General features: G+C 37.8%; 1 protein-coding gene across 1 annotated transcript; it reads left to right on the top strand.

The window, feature by feature from the left end:
* The first annotated feature begins 3,179 nt into the window (after positions 1-3,179).
* On the top strand, positions 3,180-4,865 carry LOC134790120 (uncharacterized). The gene is made up of 2 exons (XM_063760910.1): positions 3,180-4,036; positions 4,725-4,865. The coding sequence occupies exons 1-2, from the start codon at positions 3,197-3,199 to the stop codon at positions 4,746-4,748; spliced, it is 864 nt and encodes a 287-aa protein (XP_063616980.1). The 5' UTR covers positions 3,180-3,196; the 3' UTR covers positions 4,749-4,865.
* The last annotated feature ends 18,385 nt before the right edge of the window (positions 4,866-23,250 follow it).

Raw genomic sequence — 23,250 nt, 5'->3', positions numbered from 1 at the left:
CATATCATAAACTCTCTATGATGCCTTCAAAATTCGTAAATAATGGCCCATATTACGATAAACTGTTTTGTTACAGAAAATTTCTTATCTGTGAAAATGTGGTAATAGCTTCATTACTATATCAAAATCGATTTGGTAATACATTTAAATTTCGAACATCGCTGAAAAAATAAGCAATTTGATTTGACCCCTATTCTAATATCAGTCGAGATGACGTTTTATTCGAAATCAAATGACAATTGCATACAATATTGACAAATCTCGCATGTAAGTTGGTATCGGACGATATGGTAATCGACCCCGACTCTAGTTTGTCTCTGAATAAAAAAAAAACTACGGATGCGTGACGTGCGTGAAAAAGTTTTCATTTGCTGCCATTTGACGTACAGTTTATCTTTTAATTAGTTTGTAAGAAAAAAAAAATTGTTTTGTTGTTTTTAAAGTAACTATAACAAAAGTTTCATGTAAAATGTGCGATAAAGATATTTCGGACACGCCACCTCATATCCGCGAGTTCCGCCAGAGAGGAAAGTGCCCCAATGTCGGCTGTAATGAGGTTAGCGAATATATCATAGAAAGTTTATAATATGTGTGTAGATAAAGCAGTGTATGTAACTGTACATAATTAGGCATTAAAACACTCGTGTGATACTATTATGAAACTCATTTCATTCGTTTCATAAACCCACACTCGTATTTTAATGCCTTTCATTATGTAGCAGTCACATAAACTTTAATAGTAGTTTTATATAAACTTATTTTTTTTAAGCAAAAACATTTTTTTTTAAATTTAACTATGCCATTTAGTTCTCTTAAACGTACTTAACCATACCCCGAAGTTAACGGAATTCAATAAAAACATGGTATATTGAATATTCAAACACGATGTAAATTGTTCTTGGATAAATAAACTAAAACTGCGTAGTCATATCCCCGCTTTTCACCGGCATAAGGGAGAATTTCAGTGGTAAAAACTATTCTGTCCTTCGCCTAATGCAAACTATCGCCATACTTCATGTGGGTGTATCGTTTCAGCGGTTTATGCGTGAAGAGGTAACAGACACGTAGAGATGCCACGAATATTCGGCAACTATTCGGTATTCGGTCTATTCGGCCACTTTGCCGAATATTCGGTATTCGGCCGAATGTTACTTACTATTCGGCCGAATCCCGAATATCTGTTGCACCTATAGTGTGTAGCTTTCAAATAGAGCTCGACGGCTAATCCTATTGTCTATTGTTAAGTAAAACCGCACGTGCTACTTAGCTGCAAAAAAAATAAGTTCAAAAACTAAAACCCAACTACTGCAAATCGCGCTCTAAAAAGTATGAAACAAGATAGAAATCTTATCTGAAATTATCATACAGGAAAATTATAAGAGTTATCATTTTTTTATTAAAAATATAAAAATAAAAATAAAAATCATTTATTTCAGACCTTGAGTCCATACACTTACACCAAAAAAAAAACTAACTAACTACAAACTAAATTTAACTTAAAAACAAAGTTTATCTATCTATACATATAATAAAGCTGAAGACGGTCGAAAGTCTGTACATGGGAGATATTTGAAAAAAAGTTGGCTGGGGATACTTAGAATCGAAAACAGAACACGTTCCAACAGTTTTTAGAATTTTTGTCTGTTTGTCTGTTTATCTGTTTGTCTGTTTATTTGAACGCGCATCACGTGAAAACGGCTGAACGGATTTTGATGAAAACTTTACTAATCTCTCGAGAAAATCCCCGGCCAGGTTATAGGCTATAAAAATTCAACCCCTAAAAGAGGGGGTAGCCACAAAACTCGATTGACTTAAGTTTGCCCCTGAATCTTATGGCGCTACTTAGGAAGGAGGGGCAAACTTTTTTCAAATATGTGCTACCACTATTGAGTACCCTGGTAAACTAACAGATGGCACTGAATTTAATACGTTGTGACATGAATAAGCCACCGAGGAAAATTTTTGCCAAATTAACTCTAAGTTTAGAACAGGGGGTACGCAGCAACATTACTCTGTTGCAACGTTACTGCTGCAGTACTGTCAATTTTCGTGATAAAATGATGTGACTGATTTCCATACTAAAAGTAGAAATGTACAACTGTCTATCAAATTGCGTTTTTATATCGAAAAATTTTCGCGCTCGCTTTTTCAATAACTTTCTAAGATATGGCGACTGCAGCAGCATTACTCTGTTGCAACGTTACTGCTGTAACACTGTCAATTTTCGTGATAAAATGATATGACTGATTTCCATACTAAAAGTAGAAATGTACAACTGTCTATCAAATTGCGTTTTTATATCGAAAAATTTTCGCGCTCGCTTCGCTCGCGTTTTCAATAACTTTCTAAGATATGGCGACTGCAGCAGCATTACTCTGTTGCAACGTTACTGCTGTAACACTGTAAATTTTCCTGATAAAATGATGTGACTGATTTCCATACTAAAAGTAAAAATGTACAACTGTCTATCAAATTGCGTTTTTATATCGAAAAATTTTCGCGCTCGCTTCGCTCGCGTTTTCAATTACTATCTGAGGTTTGGCGACTGCAGCAGCATTACTCTGTTGCTACGTTACTGCTGCAACACTGTCAATTTTCGTGATAAAATGATGTGACTAATTTCCATTCTCAGCTGTAATGCGGCAATGAACGTCACTCAACTAACCAAAAAAAATCAATGTAATCTCGATGACCCTAGGAAGATGGGGCACCATGGTCTAGAAATGCTTAGGGCATCAAAACGGCACTGGTCGTTTGCGGAGTCAAACGATTTGGGACTCGCATTTAATACGCATTACCATGCCTTCCAAAAAAAAATCCAATCATTCGCGAAAGTCTCGCAACACATTGAGGTTACAAGGGGCACGTGGTCTTCCTCAGGAGTCTGAAGAAGACCACGGTGAGTGGCGCTCTAGCCAGGCAGGCCGCTTCGCTTTCGCTCGCGCGCTTATACTGTGACATATGTGTCATAAATAGGATTATCTGTGGCAAGAGGGCACTCGCGAACATGGCGTCATTGAATACAATTATTGATTATCGTAAATAATCTTTTATTTAATATAAAGTACTGAATCCTTGTTCCATGCATACGAAACATGGTGTCAGGTGAAAACAGAGTATAACATCAAGAAGAAAAAACCTAAGTGGTAAATAGAAGTCTTTGTTAAGAAAATAAAACCTTTGTGGATCAAACAAAATGGAGGAAACGCCCGTAATGACCCTGGGCTTGCAGCCTCCTAAAGGATACAAGATTGAAGATGCGGAGGCTTGGAAAAAATACAAGCAGATGTTTAACTTATATATACAGGCCACGGATTTGGAACAGGGGACCGATGAAAAAAAGGTAGCCATTTTCTTAACCTGCGCGGGAGAAGACATTTTAGAGATTTACAATGGTATGAGTGACACTTCTACATTAAAATGGGCTGAGTTGCTTAAAAAGTTTGATGACCATTTTAAAAACAAAACTAACACCGTCGTGAACAGCTACAGATTTTATAATTTACGACAAGAGCCAGATGAACCGGTGGAACGATTTGTTTTAAGATTGAAGAATGCAGCCAAGACATGTAACTTTAAAGAAGAAGATAGAATGGTAAGAGATATGTTAGTGATAGGTGTGAGTGAGACGGGCATTAAGGAGAGATTGTTACGAGAGAAGGAACTGAGTTTGGATACGGCACTAGAATTATGCAAGGCTGCTGAATACAGCAAGAAAAATGTAAAAGAGCTGGAAGAAAAAGTACAGTCAGTAAATATGGTAAGAGAAAGTTCTCGTTATAGAAAAGATGTAAAGAAACCGATTCATTACAATTGCAGTTATTGTGGTAAGAAACATGAGCCAAGAAAATGTCCTGCGTATGGGAGAAGATGTACTGTGTGCAACATTTATAACCATTATGCAGAAATGTGTAGATTTAAGAAGAAAGAAGAGAAACCGCAGCAAAAACAAAGATCCACAAAAAACAAAGTTGATGGCATCAGGGAATCTACAAATGACAGCGACTGCAGTTCGGAAGACTTTGTAGTAGACTCTGTAAGTAGCTCAGATAGGTTACAATGGTATGAAGTAATAAATGTTGAAGGAGTAGATATAAAATTTAAACTGGATTCTGGTGCTGACTGTAGTACTTTATCACTGGAACTGTTTGAAAGCTTAAAATTAGACAAATGTAAACTCGGGGAACCCACAGTGTTAGTTGTTTATAATGAAGAAAAAATGAAAACTGTGGGATGTGTTAATTTAACCTGTACTGTTAGGGGAAAAAAGGGCAATGTAAGATTTACTGTTGTGGATATGCCTGTTAAACCAATCTTAGGCTTGCCTGATTGTGTCCAATTCAATTTAATAAAAAGAGTAGATGCTGTAGTCTCAGAAGAAAAGAATAAATTTGTAAAATTAAATGATGATGTGTTTAATGGGTTAGGCAATATAGGTATATATTCAATAAAGCTGAAAGAGAATTCAGAGCCAGTAGTTAAGCCTATTAGAAGAGTTCCACAGACTATAAAGGAAAGACTTAAAGAAACTTTAAATAATTATGAAAGTAGAGGAATAATTGAAAAAGTAGAAGGACCTACCGCATGGTGCAACAATCTTGTCATTGTAGAAAAACCAGATAAGTCACTTAGGTTATGCTTAGACCCCAAAGAGTTGAATAAAGCCATTCTTCGAGAAAATTATCAAATTCCTTCACCTGAAGAAATATATAATTCACTTGCAGGTAAAAGTGTCTTCACAGTACTAGACATGAAGGATGGGTTTTTTCAAGTGAGTTTGGAGGATGAACAAAAACTCTGCACCTTCGGTACTCCCTTCGGAAGGTATTTTTTCAAGAGAATGCCATTCGGCATTTCTTCAGCTCCCGAGGTAATGCAAAGAATAAATACAGCCATATTTAGTGATATACAGGGGGTAAATGTGTATTATGATGACATAATTGTTGCGGGGGACAGTTTAGCAGACCATGATAAAATTTTAAGTGAAGTAATAGATAGGGCAAGGAAGTTCAATGTAAAATTTAATCCAAACAAAGTTCAGTATAGAAGTGATTTTGTTAAATATGTAGGGTTGTTAGTGTCAAAATCAGGAATTAAACCTGATCCTGAACATGTAAAGGCTATTGTGGACTTGAATGAACCAAAAAATGTTAAAGAACTACAAAAGTTTTTAGGTATGTGCAATTATTTAAGTAAGTTTATACCACAATACTCCAAAACAACTGAAAAACTTAGGGATCTATTAAAAAAAGATGTATTGTGGGATTGGGGTACAGCACAAAGTCAAGCTTTTGAAGAAATAAAAATGAAAATTAGTAAAGCCCCAACCTTAGATATTTTAAAGAGAGACGGTTTGGTGACTCTGCAAACTGACAGCTCAAAAAGTGGCATGGGAGCTTGTCTTCTTCAAAATGGTAAACCAATATCTTTTTATTCTAGATGTTATACAGAATGTCAACAAAGATGGGCTCCCATCGAAAAAGAACTCTTTGCAGTTTGTCTTGCAATGGAAAAATATCACCAATTTGTCTACGGACGCAAAATAGTTGTTGAAACAGACCATAAGCCTTTAGTGGCGATAATGAATAAAGACATCAATAAAATTTCAGCCAGACTGCAAAGAATGGTTCTTAAACTTTTAAAATATGAATTTGACATTAAGTACATACCAGGTTCTCAAATGTATGTTGCTGACTATTTGTCTAGGCATTATAATTCAACAAATGGGCAAATAGAGCCAACACTTAAAGAGTTAGTGCATAGTGTAGAAACAGAAAAAGTGTATGGACTAGACAAAGACTTGCAAATATCAGAAAGTAAATTAAAAGAATTGCAAAATGAAACAAATAAAGATGGTAACTTGCAACAAATAAAGATGTGGTATAGTTCAGAATGGCCAAAAAATGATAGAAATATTTATGGTGTAGAATTAAAAAAGTTGTACAAATTAAGACATGAGTTGATGGTTACAGATAATATTGTATACTTTGGAAATATGGTCCTTGTTCCTAAAGCATTAAGGAAGGAAATGTTAGATATAATACACTCAGGGCATGCAGGTGTAGTAAAGTGTAAAAAGAGAGCTAGGAAAGTACTGTACTGGCCAGGAATGTCAAGAGATATAGAGGATTATGTGTTAGCATGTAAAGTATGTGAAAAGTACAGGATGTCAAACTGCAAACAGCCAATTATATCACATGAGATTCCTGATCTTCCTTTTAGTAAAGTAGGTATGGACATTGGGTACTATGCGGGTAAAGATTTTTTAGTGGTTGTAGATTACTTTTCAAAATGGATTGAGGTTGCAAAACTGAAAAACAAATCAACCACTAATATTATAGATGAGTTAATTAAGATATTTAGTACTCTAGGAATCCCTAGGCAAATAGTCAGTGACAATATGCCATTTGGTAGTTTTGAATTCATACAATTTGCAAAGAAGCATGGCATAGAATTAGTCAAGTCCAGTCCACATTATGCGCAATCAAATGGGCTAGCAGAGAAAGCTGTGGGGATTGTTAAAAATCTGATGAAAAAGTGTAATGAAAGTGGTTCTAATTTTGATTTAGCACTGTTACATTATAGAACCACTCCAGTAGCAAATTTGGATTACAGCCCATCAGAGTTGTTAATGAGCAGATTATTAAGAACAAATTTGCCCTGTTCCAAAGAAGTGTTAAAACCTAAGTTATGTGTAAATGTCAAAGATCAAATGTTAATTAATAATGAAAAATCTAGGGACAATTATAATAAAACTTCAAAAGCTAAGAAACCATTTCAAAGAGGGGAAGATGTAATTGTTCAAGATGTTAATAGAAGTAAGTGTTGGTATTCTGGTAAAATAGTGGATAAAGCCAGTGGACCTAGATCATTCATTGTTAAAAATGATAGGGGCAATTTAGGCAATTTAGGCGCAATGAAAAACATATTAGGCATAGTAGAAATAAGTTTATTGTTACAAATCAGTATAATATGCTGGACTCATCAGATGTAAGCCAGGCACTGCATGAGAGGGGTAGTCAGGGAAGACAAGATGCAATGGTGCCGCCTGCACCGGAGTCTCGTGCACATGTTCCTCTTCAACCGGTGCCAAATGTACCTGCACCTAACCCAGAGCCATTAGATTTGCCAGTAGTTACAAGGAAGGGAAGGTTGGTGAGGAAACCTGCCTACTTGGGCGAATTTGATTTAAGTTAAAATAACTTCTAGTGGCTCGAGAGCTTTTGTAATTAGTATAGTATCAATTAGCATAAGGGGGGGATGTGACATATGTGTCATAAATAGGATTATCTGTGGCAAGAGGGCACTCGCGAACATGGCGTCATTGAATACAATTATTGATTATCGTAAATAATCTTTTATTTAATATAAAGTACTGAATCCTTGTTCCATGCATACGAAACATATACCTTACTGTATCGTCCGATATACATCTACTACTCTGTCGTTTAAATCACGTGTAAAATTTGAATAAGGGCGAAAAAAGCTATTGATTTTGGAGTGTAGTTTTATTTAGTGGTACCTAATTGTAAAATATTTTATCTGGACTACAGTCCTCTAGCATATCCATCTGTCAACTTTACTTCAAGTTCCGCCTCCAGGGGAGAGGGAGAGAAATTAGGATTAGTAATTAGCTGCTTACTGACACAGACCGAATTCCACGCGGGCGGAGCCACGGGCTCAGCTAGTAATATATATTTACAGAGATATTCAAAGGATCGCCGTGGACGTATGCCACGATTATAAACTTTAAGGTAAAGTGGCATACGACCACGGCTATCCTCTGAATCTCTGTAAATATATAAAAAAATAATTTTCTTGTATGATAATTTCAGATAAGAATTCTATCTTGTTTCATACTTTTTAGAGCGCGATTTGCAGTAGTGGGGTTTTAGTTTTTGAACTTATTTTTTATTTAATTAATTTTGGGGTCAGGATTTCGTTACTTACTAATAATATTTGAAGTCACTTTATATTACTTTTGCGAGGGCGTCCTCAGTACAGAAATGCACGCAGAGCGCCGCATATATCGGGCTACGCCCGACAACCTTTGGCATGAAGGCGCCTGGCTTTGGAACGCGTACATCGAGCCTCGTACGTCGGGCTACGCCCGACTCTTTTAGTATGAGGGCGCCTTAGGCGCCCGTCTTTGGAACGCGTACATCGTGCCTCGTACGTCAGGCTACGCCAGACTCTTTTAGTAAGAGGGCGCCGAAGGCGCCCGTCTTTGGAACGCGTACATCGTACCTCGTACGTCGGGCTACGCCAGACACTTTTAGTACGAGGGCGCCGAAGGCGCCCAGCTTTGGAACTCGTACGTTGGGCTACGCCCGACTCTTTTAGTGTGAGGGCGCCGAAGGCGCCCGGGTTTAGAACGCGTAAAGCGAGCCTCGTACGTCGGGCTACGCCCGACTCTTTTAGTGTGAGGGCGCCGATGGCGCCCGGCTTTGGAACGCGTACAGCGAGTCTCGTACGTCGGGCTACGCCCGACTCTTTTAGTATGAGAACGCCGAAGGCGCCCGGCTTTGGAACGCGTACATCGTGCCTCGTTCGTCGGGCTACGCCCGACTCTTTTAGTATGAGGGCGCCGAAGGCGCCCGGTTTTGGAACGCGTACATCGTGCCTTGTACGTCGGGCTACGCCCGACTCTTTTAGTATGAGGGCGCCGAAGGCGCCCGGCTTTGGAACGCGTACATCGTGCCACGTACGTCGGGCTACGCCCGACTCTTTTAGTATGAGGGCGCCGAAGGCGCCCGGTTTTGGAACGCGTACATCGTGCCTTGTACGTCGGGCTACGCCCGACTCTTTTAGTGTGAGGGCACCGAAAAGCGTAAAGCGAGCCTCGTACGTCGGGCGTAGCCCGACTTTTTTAGTATGAGGCGGCCGAAGGCGCCCGGCTTTGGAACGCGTACATCGTGCCTCGTACGTCGGGCTACGCCCGACTCTTTTAGTATGAGGGCGCCGAAGGCGCCCGGTTTTGGAACGCGTACATCGTGCCTTGTACGTCGGGCTATGCCCGACTCTTTTAGTATGAGGGCGCCGAAGGCGCCCGGCTTTGGAACGCGTACAGCGAGCCTCGTACGTCGGGCTACGCCCGACTCTTTTAGTATGAGGGCGCCGAAGGCGCCCGGCTTTGGAACACGTACATCGTGCCTCGTACGTCGGGCTACGCCCGACTCTTTTAGTATAAGGGCGCTGAAGGCGCCCGGCTTTGGAACGCGTACATCGTGCCTCGTACGTCGGGCTACGCCCGACTCTTTTAGTATGAGGGCGCCGAAGGCGCCCGGCTTTTGAACGCGTAGAGCGAGCCTCGTACGTCGGGCTACGCCCTACTCTTTTAGTATGAGGATGCCGAAGGCGCCCGGCTTTGGACCGCGTACAGCGCGCCACGTAAGTACATCGCGCTACGCCTGACCCTTTTAGTGTCTTATTTTGGACCGAGTCCGGTGCGTCACATAGGTACGTTTCAGTATGCTTCGCCTGACCACTGCGAATTTTACGAGGTGAATATACTAAGCAACTTTTACCATGGGACCAAAGCCGATCTCGTAAAAAAATTTGCTGATCTGGACTTCTATACCTATTTACGTTATAAAATATTGCAGGTCATTAAAAAACACCATGTATATAGCGGCCAAACAAATTTCTTTTGAAAAATCCTTCTTGTATCGCCGTAGTCGCGTAACACGCGGATAGATAGAATCCAGAGCGATTGTAGATTCGTAGTTCGAATTACCTACCAGATAAATTAATGTTTTATCGGGTGCATGCAAGCAAAGCCGGGTGCAAAAGCTAACAATATGTGAGGATCATTTTTTATTTTTATGTAACTGGTTACAAAACTCCGGTTACATACGCGGCCGAAGGGCTGAGTCGTAACTCTTATGAAACCATGAGTGATCCGGACCAATGCTTTACCTAGGACCTAACCATATTATTTTTTTGTAATTGAAGACATGGTGTGGAATAAGTGACGAATTTCGTGGTGAGAAAAGAGTGAAAAGTACCAGGGCAACAGAGAGTATTAGGAGTTAGTCTACGCTTAGTTCATTATATTTGAGTTGCAAAGTTATGCCCGGTTGTAGCAGTACCGTGCTGCCTACTGTCATGCCCCACTGCTCTGCCCTCGTGTGAAACTGGCATTAGGTACTTGCAATAAAATATATTCTTCGATATTGCGTCTTCAAGAACCTCAACTTAATGCCGCAGACACGATATGTGTTATGAAAACGTCAGTTATATAAAGAATGTTGAGTGCCATGATATCAAAAGAGGTTGATAATACCATACCTTACCTGCGAGGAATATAAAGTACTTTCTCGTAATCATTAGGAAGTTTTCCTAGGTTGTAACTCGGTTACGTGAAAGGAAAAAAATATATCACTTGGATACCAGTATCCTATGAGGATCATTTTTTATTTTTATGTAACTGGTTACAAAACTCCGGTTACATACGCGGCCGAAGGGGTTGTGCTTTGTTGGCGAACAGTTTCCATAATAATTGTGACTCAAAATGTTCGCATATCATGCCGAATATTCGGTCGCCGAATATTCGGTATTCGGCCGAGAGAGGGGCCGAATATTCGGTATTCGGTATTCGGCCAAATTCACTATTCGGGGCATCTCTCAGACAGACCGACACAGTTACTTTCACATTTATAATTTGATTTACTTTTAATTATTTGTTATAGTATTATCGGTAGGGATTAGTATAGAAATAGGTTGGTTACAAGGTTTAGTAGTCGAAAACATCATGAGGAAACTGTAAATTCCTATAAGACCGTTTTCTTATTTATTTGTGTGAAGTCTAGTGTAGGGAGTTATTTTCGTTATTTAATATGACTGACTGTCTTATTTAATCTTATTATTACGTTGTCAAAGCAGATATTAAATATAGACTTCAAGTCCGAGTGTTAATTTCTAATTTGCTCTCAAAATAATTAACGTTTTCTCAACTAAAACCGTAAAACCAAAGTAATCAGTGATTGGCTTACGTTATGTAAAAATCGTCCTTCGCAGTAGATTATTTTTTTATCACCAACGTTGACCGTAATATTCTTTGAGGTATTTAAGATTAGATATGGCTTGACTTCTTCTGTTGTGGGATCTGAAAAAAAAACAATGATTAATATATTACAAATAGTTGTAAGCCATCGTTTATTAAAGTATCAATTAATTCATGAATCTCGTTAAATGGAATGGAATGCCGAATGTTATGGTTATATCTTTCCTCGGCCACTTTCTACCACGGAATCATAGTTATCATGGTGAATTTAAACATTTTACATTCGCTGAGACAAAGAGTGTGAAGGCGAGCGGTACCTCTACCTAGGTACCCAGATTATCAATCAAGCCAATGCCGTTTCGAAGCTTCCAGACTCATTGAGAACACAAAAAAGTAAAAAATGTGGTTAACTTACGTTCAGTAGAAGTGTAGTCTCCCCAATCGTAGTCGCCCCCCGGATCCGGCGCGCAGATCACAGTGCCTAAACAGAATAGGTCAATGGGAGGCCAAATGGAACGTACACTTTGACGTCAAAATAATATCTAAATTAACGGCACAATTCGAACAACGCTTATAAGATGTCACAGCGATACGATACCGATCTGTAAGTGTCAAAAGTAAGTTTGAATTGGCCTCTAGGTTTTAAGCAAAGATGAGTGTATGGATTCTCTATTGTTTTAATGAGTCATGCACCTTTTAATTAGGTAGGTACCTATTTATTATTATTTTAGAGTGTCAACGAGTTTCTTTCCTGGGTGCCTAGCTAAACGCCAATCGTTCACTAGAAAGGGAACTAAGATACGCTAATGTCACTCTGTCGCACTAATATGGGAGAGGGATATAAAGAGTTTCAACACTTTCAACACAACACAAGACAGTATCTGACACAATCTTAAATAAGCAATTAACTTTCAAGTTTAATTTAGTAGAGTAGACAAACGCATAGGCCCAGCGGTAAGTTTTCTTCACTATTTTCGTATCAGTCCGATGGGAAACCTTATTCAGTATGATCATCTTAATATACATTCGTGATACACGGGACCACGACCCCAAAGTAACCCAGTAAGGTCAACCTAAGCATTACAATTTGCCATAAATATAAAGAAAAACTTACCAGTCCATAATAGACCTGCCACTAGGCAGTACGAGTAGAGCGCAGGCGCGACTCCCGTGCATGTACTCATGTCGAACGAGTATGGACATGGGATCCCAGAATACACTTTATATAGGTGCAAACTGAAATAACCTAACAACCAGTTTAAAAGTACAGGAACATCCTAAAGACGCCTCTGGAACTGGGTAGTAGGGTCTACAATAACAATAAATGAGCTAAAGCTACTTAACAATTTAGCCTGAAGTTAGGTTAGTCATATGTATTTTGTACCTATAGGTACAAAATTGCATATATGCAATAACAAATAACTGCTTCGATTCATTTAATTAAGACGACGATAAGGTAAAACCACATCCTATTTTGATATTAATGTTTTGATTCAGTTTTAACAACACTTATAATAATTAGTGCGAACGTATTAATTAATTTTGTTCATATTTTTATCCAGCGTTGCTAAGCTAATAATTTTACTGACTATCATAAAGTGTGGTGGGTAAAATAAAAGTAGAGCTTAAGTGATAAAGACAATGAAAACAATGGCGAACTTTAAAAGTTAAGCCGTTTTTGAGTTATCGAAAAAAGCCCTCGTGGTAGTACCTATCTTCAGGAACATATTTTATGTCATAATTTTCATAAAATATAATTTTCATCCGCGGTTAACATATGTATAAGCGGAGGTCGACCTTACATCGGATCTCAGACCATATAGAAAGGCCTCAAGATTGTTATTCATATTATATATATTATTTATCTTAAAAAGCACTACAAATTTTCAAAAACTCTGCTGGTTGATCCTTAGGCAGTGGTTATAGTTCGTTTTTTTAGCATTAGAAAGAAGGTAAGCGATCTTAACATGTCCTTTAATTGAAAAACGATTTTTACAAATCAGTAATTATTACTTATGAAAGCAGAAGAGTATAAATGATCGTATAGATTCATAATTGTTACATATTTGCCGTAACTTATTTTTAAAACGTGTTTTTCAATTAAAAGACAATATGTCAAGATTGTTTACCTTTTTTCTTATGCTAAAAGCACGTATATGTATTGTATCTCAAATAATATAAGGACATTTTTATGATGAATTCTAATACGGTAGACAACATCCTGTTTATGTTTATTGCACAAAACATAAAACATTATGTACAAATGGCGAACTTAATGCCTAATGGCATTCTCTACCAGTCAACCATCGGGCCAAACAGAGACATGTAAAAATGGTGCAAGGAGAACAGAGGCATTTATTAGAACATTGGAAAACAACTGAACAACTACTAATTCTGATAAACTACATATAGAATACACAAATAAAAATACTAGAATATATATAATTAATATACTACTACATATTTCATACATACTCATAATATATAATATATAATGGTGGACACTACTCGAACTCTTGTTTCAGCAGATACTTATGTAGCAACCGCGAATGTGGAGGGAAGTACGAGGAAAGGAAAACCGAGGAAAAGGTGGATGGACTGTGTGAGAGATGATATGAAACGAACGCAAGTGAATTATGAAATGACGGGCGACAGAGAGGTGTGGAAGAGAAAGACATGCTGCGCCGACCCCAAGTGAATGGGACAAGGGCAAGAGAATGATGATGACTGTATTTACTTAAAATAAATTATTTTACACCATGCATGAAATAAAGCAACAGATAATTGTTAGAAAAACACAGATAGGAGTTTTTTTTTAACACAAGTTCTATTTAATAAATCGGATAGAAATATAAAAAGTAGGTGAGTTGACCGTGACGTCACAATGTAATGTTTCATATAAATTCCATATTAGCAAAACGTTTTGACAGTTCTAAAAAAGTAACTGATTTGACTAGTAGGAATATACCCTATTATAATAATGAGAACTTTTATAAAAAAATAATAAAAAGTACATTTACTTAATAAGTATTTTTAGGTTATGTACAGTCAGCTGCAGAGAGAAGTGGACCCCCCCCCCCCCCCTGCATAGGAATTTGTTTGCAGGGGGGGTCACCTCTCTCTGCAGCTGACTGTACATACCTAGCCACTTAAATGAAGGCAAAATATACCTACCATGGTATAATAATATACTCCGCCTGGTACTCCATTCCGAGATTCGCGTATGACCTAAATGACACGCGCCTACGTCATCATGCTGTTTACAGGTTCTCAAACTTTGAAATGTGGGAGAATTTTAACCAACGGTGAAAATTATTTTAACGGCATTAATTTTAAGTTATTCATGTAGAAACATAGTAAAATAAAACAAATCTAATGTATTAAATTAAACTTTATTTATCTATACAAGACAAACGTTTAAAAAACTAATTCACAGTTTTTTACCAATTACACATTAATTACCAAGCTTACGACGTGAAAAGTTTGGAAAACACTGCGACTGCTGACACTGAGCGAGAAGGAAATAACAATTAACACGCGTTCGACAAGGATGACGGTCAGGGCATGAAGTTATCTAGATCCGAATTGTCAAATGTACACAGCGCTATCCTGTGTTGCCAGTAGTATAAACAGAATTACCCGAAAGTCTGAAATTTCTTTCGTGAATCGGAAGATATTGCTAACGATTAATTAAAAATGACGTGTTATTGTAAAATTTAAGCTAAAATACATATAAATGAAAATTATAAAATTATAAAGAAATATTTTAACTTATTAACCATAGGTATAATGTACCCATGTAACATGTTATGTTGAAATAAAGTGGCAATGCTATTGTGACGTAGGCCCGTGTCACTCTGGGAATGGAAGACCATGTTTTATTAGACCATGATACCTACAAATATATGTACAGTCACCTGCAATAATATGTTACTCTTCGAAGGCCGCAAAAATATCTGACACATTTGTAGAGCATTAAGAGTGTGTTTATTATTATTATGTCGTTACATTAAGGGTTTGCCAAGCATACAAATGACGCAAGTTTAGTAAAAGGTTCTTTTGTGAAGGTTTAATAATAGCAAAGACATATGTAACTTCGTATAAGATGAATAAACTCTAAGGAAAAAACGTGCCTCGGAAATCAAGAAAAAGTCATTCTCGGATAGATGCACACCTTTGGCCTATGCTCGGCTAGATGGCGTGACGACACCGTTTCATATTTAACAATTTTAACACATAGATATCAGTGAATGAACATGGGTCAAAATGATATAAGAATAATAAAATCATTTATCCATATATATACATTTATTTGATAATTTTATACGTTTTCATTTTGAGTTTTAGTCGTGTGTCGATAGATGGCAGTAAATTTACTGTGACTACAAAATTTAGTATGACAGGACCCCTCTATACTATCTATTCTCTTTGATAATAGGGAATATCAGGCAAAGCTCTGCGTAGGTGCCACCTTTGTGGCACATACAGTAAACAAACCACATTGACACACGTCAATCACATGGCCTACCGCGAAACAAGAAAATGGAAATTTCGTTATCTAATCTCTCTATCACTCTTGCATATTCGAGCGATAAAGAGGCAGATAACTAAATTTCGATTTTCGCGTTTACCGGTAGGCCCTTGTTAACAAACCGCCTTGATGCATCAATGTCATATTTTATTGTCTGTGAAAACTTGTCAAAAAACAGTTTAAGGCACAGTATGTATAAGTTAGTCTATGAATTTACTGAGTGGGTAGTGCAGTACTCCGGCGGCAGAACATTGCAGTAATATCATCCCCTATTATGTGGATTTTTTTGTTGAATTAGTCTTTGAAAATTTTAAAAGTGTCGGAGCCGTGGGGGAGTGTAGTCACGATTAGATACATCAGCATATTCAGCATATAGGTACTTTATCAATCAAAATATACTTTATTCATGTAGGCCTAGCAACAAGCTCTTATGAATCGTAATTAATCTTAATCTAATTATCAGAGCAATTTATTGATGTTAATATTATTCCATAATAAAATTGGATTATTATACATATCAAATTTAACACTAAAAATTTCACAAAAGGATCGTCAAACATTAAAAAGATTGTTTAAAAAAATACTAGTCTAGAATTTCTAGCATAAAATCTAAATGTCAAAAAAAAGCATAAGTAACAAAAGAAGTAGATAGTATTACATCGGAATATCCATTTCCTCATCAATAATCAAATATACCTAATAAATAAATAATCATTTCGAATAACAATTAATCCCACGTTGTAATATCATTCATGTAGTCTTGTGTGGTATAATAAGCTTTAGAAATAAGTTTACGCTTTACATAATTCTTAATTTTATTAATAGATAATTCAGTAATATGGTTTGGAAGTTTATTATAAAATCTTACACAATTACCCATGAATGATTTTTTAATTTTATGGAGCCGAGTGAAGGGCACTGCGAGCTTATGTTTATTTCTAGTATTAATATTATGAATTTCTTAAGTTTTCCTAAAATTTACAATATTTTTATGTACATACAGAATATTCTCATAAATGTATTGACAGTGCACTGTCATTATGTCAATTTCTTGTTGCTGTCGTTTGACTTTGAAAATAAGTGAGGTGTCGTCTGCAAACAATACTATATCATGGTGGGTCTTAACAAGGAATGGCAAGTCATTTATGTAGATAAGGAACAGGAAAGGCCCCAATATTGACCCCTGTCGTACACCCATAGAGACCAATGACCCAGGTGATCGCTGTCCATTCACATCGACCCTTTGTATTCTCCCATTTAAGTAGGACTTAAGTAAATTCAGTGCCGATCCTCTAACTCCGTAATAATGAAGTTTCCTGATTAATGTTTCATGACAAACACAGTCGAAGGCCTTAGATAAATCACAGAAGACACCTAAAGCATCTCGTGACTCCTCCCAGGCATCGAAAATATGCTTAATTAGCTCAACACCAGCATCGGTTGTTGAGCGACCCCGTGTAAAACCAAACTGCTTATTATGCATCAAATTATTAACGTTAAAATGTCGTACTAATTGAGAAAGAACTAATTTTTCAAAAATCTTGCTAAATGTTGGTAGCACAGATATCGGTCTAAAGTTAGTGGGGTCAGAGCTGCTACCAGATTTAAATAAAGGAATTACTTTACTATGTTTCATTAGATCAGGAAACTCGCCGCAATCAACACTGTTGTTAAATATAACTACCAAGTCAGGCGCTACAATTTCTACTAAGGATTTGACAGCATGGACAGAGACTCCCCAGAGGTCATTAGTTTTTTTGACATTAATTGATTTAAACGCCTTTATTACATCTGAGGTACAAACATGTTCAAAATGAAGGTCTCCACAACACTCTGGAGCGTTATGTTTTAATAATGTAACAGCAGATGAGGGTGATGAATTTAAATCCTTAGTTGTGGATACTGGTACCTCGGTGAAAAAATTTTCAAATTCTGTAGCTACTTCTAAATTGGAATCTATAATTTTGTTATCAATGTTTAGTTTAAGTTCTTTAATTGTATGTTTCGAGCGACCAGTTTTCCCGGTTGCTTTAACAATGTCGGAACTACTTTTTATTTTCTGACTTAGATAATCTCCTTAGCTATATGACAATCTACTTTAAACTTCTTCGAATACTCCTTCACATGTTCTTTAAATTCATCACTCTGATTAAACCGCCGTTCCTCATATAAGGCATACAGTTCACGTCTTCTTTGATGTAAGTCCGCAGTAGCCCACTCACTAAAAACTGAATAGATAAAGAACAAACAAAGGCTGTTGTTTACTCACGAGTATTCCTGCGTTTTCTACTATTTGCATTTAAGTCTTGGAGTGTTCGCCAGCGACGGGGCAGCTGTATGTTGTGCGCGAGCGCGGGTGTGACGTGATTGGCGCCACCATCGCTCGACCAGCCGGTGGGCATACCTGACGCAAAGTCAAAAACTCAAGATTCGAATCACTGAAGTCCCTAGAGAAAGGCCATAATAATTAATTGCTACATAATTAAATTTTTGGGAACCGAATGTGTTTTTTAAAAAAGCGCTACGACTTTTCATAAACTCCGTTCTCTGAGCCTAAGTGTAAGGCCTGAGTGGACGCTCGAGTTGGGCGTGCAGCTAAGCGGGGCGTGCGGCGTGCATGTTAAAAAAATGCAAACGTATAGGAGTGGCCTCAGTGCACGCTGCTCAAATCACTTGTGAGCCTGACGCCACGCTGCACGCCCCGCCGAACGCTCCGCTCCGAGCGTCCACTCAGGCCTTACACTAATGCACCTTAATTGTGGCCACCATTAGTCCGGGACTCTTCGAATGTGTCCTAGTTAGAAGCTCGTCGGGGAAGCTCTCGGGGAAAACCCACTAACATTTTTGTGTCACGGGTATCCCTAAAAATAATTTAATTATTGTAATGAAAACTGATTTCCGGTATTTTTGAAGTTTTTGCAGCGTCAGCAACGAAGGTGATGGCAGGCCTCTTTATTGTACTACCTACCAGCGCATATTACATTACCTAAAATCAATTTTCGAAAAATAATGCAATCCCATCGATATTGTTTAAGAGAAATGTTTTCAGTTGTAGACTCTGAATTAAGTTAGGTATTAGGTACACGATCATTTGAGAAAAATAGCCTAGTCAATATGTAAAGTAATAAACTCACCTATGAATAATAATCCGACAAAACAAAACAGGAGAAACGCGAGTGCCCGGCGCGACCCCATCTTGCACGAACACGAACAAAAGTGATCTTACAAAACATTTATTTATATCTATGATTATTTACCCAGTCACAGCCAATCCTCCTAAGATAAAATGCCCCCTTCTGTCAAACAAAGTCTTGCAAAAAGCTCCTATATTACGCCTTAGTGCATGATCTAAATTTCAATAGCAGAAAACATGATAATGTGAGACTCGCAATTATTGCCGCAATGTATAAGTATACCTACATTAGTCATCGTTGTAAGACGAGATAACATACGTAGGTCATATGTCATATACCTACCCAGAATATTAAACTATTAACAACAGTAGGAAACAGACCTTAACCTTTTGGCCGCCGGACCTAGTCCGCAAAGACGCTCACTCACACGCCAGAGCAAATTTTAAGGAAACAACTAATAAAAAGTTTAGGGATTGCAAATAGTGATATCGATATTTACAATTTATGGTAAAAATCTTCTCAACTTGGCTTTGTTATTACCAACTTTTATTAATTTCGAAAATGCCAAAAAATAACATATTTTTTACACACGATAATGTTAAAAATAAAGGTCTTTATCATTAAAAACAACCACTAAATAATATCGATTCATGACGTAATTTCACCGCACTAGGCTGTACGAGAAGTCTTTTATACAAGACAACGGCGCGCATGGACTGTCCGTAGTGCAGACCGCAAGGACTGTTTCCGAGCGGATTAAGTAATAATAGTCTCTAGGTCAACGGCGTAAGCGCTTGTCGGTACGTAAACTTTATAAGCGTAACGTTAGAGCCGCGCATCGTGTGTCGATAATATAAATGTAAGTACCGGAACTGCATTGGGGAAAATTACACGTGAGTTAATTGAATTGTCAATGAGTGAAGAACAATAATATTGGAAAAGGATGGGGATCGGAAATGTTCGGGAATGCATGTTTCACATTCGACATGTTCGTTAGATGAGCTTCTTAGTTCCCGTATTACGTCCTCCCTACCATGACAATTTTTCGTTAATTTCAATATATAACATTCTCATAGTTAGGCGCAGAGATGGGCATCATTCGAATAAACTTTTATCGGAATAAACAATAATTCACGATTTTTTTATTAGCGGATGATTTATTCCCGAATAATTTATCCGCCGATAAATCACTCGACCACTTTTCAAATGACTTATTCCATTCAAATAAACAACACGAATAATAACACGTTTAATATGACTTGTTATTACTGTAAATTTGTTCTGACAAGTTAAAGATTGTTAAGAGTTAAAGGATAAGCCCAGGTAGTATAATAAGCAAAGGATTAGCGTGAACAATGAATTACTCACACACACAGTTATATTAGTAACTTTCTAGCCAGACCTAGAAAGAGATAGCTATATACTAAAAGAGTGAGAAAACCAAATTTTCTTAGCAGTTGTTTGCTTCAGAGCGAATCTCACAACGCGTAATTTATATTTGAAGTAACTATTTAGATAGTTGCAGGACTTGCAGGTAGTTGTATTACACATCAGACGGCGCGATTCAGGAAATGAATTAGAGATTAACTAGATACGATATAGTAACGATATGTGACGTCCCACGGGTAAAGGTACCTTATGGCGTTTGGCGCTTACGCTATTATTAACGCCACTCCAATATTATTGCGGCGTAAGCGCCAGCCGCCATAAGGTACCTTTTACCGTAGAACGTCACATAACTTTACTATTTCATATCTAGTGAATCTCTAATTCATTTCCCAAATCACGGCGCCAGCCGCCATAAGGTACCTTATGCCGTGGAACGTCACATATCTTTTCTATTTAATATCTAGTGAAGCTCTGATTCATATCCCGAATAGAGCCGGCAGTTGCCAAATCTATCGAAACCGTAAAACGTTTATAAGGTATTCCAATAAACAAATTATTCGTGGCAATTCATTCGACGAATAATTTATTCAAATAAGAATAATCATCCAATATTTTTATTCGTCATTCGCGTTAAATTTTGTTATCTTCATTCGTTATTCGTCATCGAATAAAATTTGCCCATCTCTGGTTAGGCGACACTGACTAGTCCTAGCGTCCGCCTGTACCATTCTTGTGCGAAGCGGTTACTGTAGGGTATCACCCCCCACTACACTATCATCTCAAAATGAATCTTTTCTTCTGCAAATAAACCACAAGGACAGATTTACTTGTCTGACTCTACTATCAACAGCTGAAGAAGCTTTATTCTTTATTCTTTATTGTATTGCAGTCATGTTCATAATTACATTAGGTGTTACAATTTGAGGATAGTAGGTACATGACACCCTGTAAGGGCATTCAATATATCTTAAGTCTAGGTATTAAGTATTTAGTACATGCATGCATCTTATACCAATAGCAATAAAATCTATATTCATAATTTTAATAGTTTATATTTTATCGACGTTTATGCAGTATTAAATGTCAAGTTCATTTATAAAGCTAGTAAAATAATAAGATTATGATGATTATTTATATTAAATGTCCAGGTTAATTTATAAATAGATTCAAGTAATAAACAATAGACAATATAGTCACTATTAATGAATCAATTAATTAATTAACTATTAAGTCGTTTTTAGAGAATGCATGAATGTCGATAGATGTTTACAATAATATTTCATATTAATAATTTAATTTGGGTAAGTACATAGTATAGCATTATTCCAGTGTTTGATCATTTAGAAATTCGTCTATTGTATAATATGCTTTCTCTAGAAGAAGCTTTTTAAGCGTATTTTTAAACTGTTTGTCGCTCGGTTCCTGTTTTATACTGTCAGGGAGTTTATTTGTAATTATAATACATTGGTAATAGGGCCCCTTTCTGCACTGATACTGATACTGATACTAGGGGCAACTCCAGCCAGCAGATCCTGCAGCAAGGACTAGGAAGAGGAGACTATAGGGGGGAGGCGAAGTTGGGGCAAATAGCCCTGTAAGCTCGCATGACTCTGCTGATTCAACCTAAGCGGCCTCGAGTCAGTGGAGGTGTCAGCGTCACCCCACACCGGCTAAGCCTCAAACGCGAAATCAAACAAAGTACGCGCGCAAACCAGCTTATTACGCAACAACCCCTGCCACCCCTCCGTAGGCGCCCGCAGCCTGCCCGAGACACCGGAGCACCCAGTAGATAGGACAGGAGTGTAGGGTTTGCAGTCAGGATAGTAGGAGAGACGGGAGATTTTTAGCCGACCCGAATACAAGGCATCGTAAAGTCAGCACGGGGTAGATAGATACTATACTTGGTGTGTAATAAATACTAGGTGTGAGGATGTGTGACTGCATTATGACCCTCCCCTTTCCCCTCATTTGTAGAAACCTGGATAGCCCCGTCGTTATTACGTTGTCTCGGATAGTATCTCAAATCATTAGCCGCTCTCGCCTTAGTGTTTCTTCCTGCGAAGTACTGGGGATTCCGTATTAGTACTGCTGTGGATTCGATTTTCTTCTGGTTCTGATTAATTGATTTGTAGTCCCTCTTTCTCTAGACTGTGACACAAACAGTCCCGAGGTGCGTTGTCATTGTAGGTCGAATACCGCCGTAACATTTTTAACGTAGTTATTGCATCTCTATGTATATTCCCCGTGTTCTTGCGAGAATGAAGAACGTAGGTACGACCAAGTATACAGACGTAGCGTACGGTGAGCTTCAGTAAGGTGGACGAAGAATTTTGTTGAAGAATCTGTTGGTATAATGGTTTGTTGTTTGTTATCAGTGGAGACGGCTTTACTTTGCACCCAGTGCCTTAGCCTTCACTTGTAACTCAATCTACTTAAAAATATTTAATTCTACCAAAATAGAGGCACGCTTCGAGCACCAGAAGACTGCACACTGCTCACTTAAATAAACAAACACTCATTTATTAAATTTCAGAATAAAACACAAAAGTAAATAGCACTTCATTTGAATTAGCTATGAAATATAAATATCTGACTCTTTCGCGGAAGGCTTTAACTACCTACACAATAGGTAGATATGTATTAACGGGTATGTCCTTGCACTTATAAGTACATACGTATATATAACATTATTAACACCAACCAGACTCAAGTCACTTAGCACGCACAATAATTCTGTAGTTTCACTATTCACACACCACACAAGATCATTTTACAGTATACCTACTGTACCTATTTTCAATTGGCTAGCTTGCAAAAATGCCTTTGTATATCTGGTCGGTTGTTTGTTCGGCTTTCTGATCGGCTGTCTATCCAGCTGTTCTCTTCTCCGCGGGCCGCATCTTCCGACCGACCCTCGTAAAATCGTGAGAAGCTTCAGCAAATCTGTGCCATCTTTGTCCATTTAGTCTTTTAAAAATTCTTCAATGTGGCAGAGTCGTGGTTCACGGGGCCGTTCGTGGTCCGCTAGTTAGGTAATAATTATTTTATTTGCCTAACGTACTTGCGTGTTTAATGACCGCCTGTTTAAAAGTTTCAGCCAAGTCGATGAAGGTCCTGTAGGTAAAGACAATAGCGCAGCCGGGCGGGGCGGACAAAGAAAAGAACCCTTGCATCCATACAGCCGTGCGTAA

This window comes from Cydia splendana, chromosome 1, assembly GCF_910591565.1.
Source record: "Cydia splendana chromosome 1, ilCydSple1.2, whole genome shotgun sequence".
Taxonomy (NCBI): Eukaryota; Metazoa; Arthropoda; class Insecta; order Lepidoptera; family Tortricidae; genus Cydia; species Cydia splendana.
This window is presented reverse-complemented; position numbering and strand designations above follow the sequence as displayed.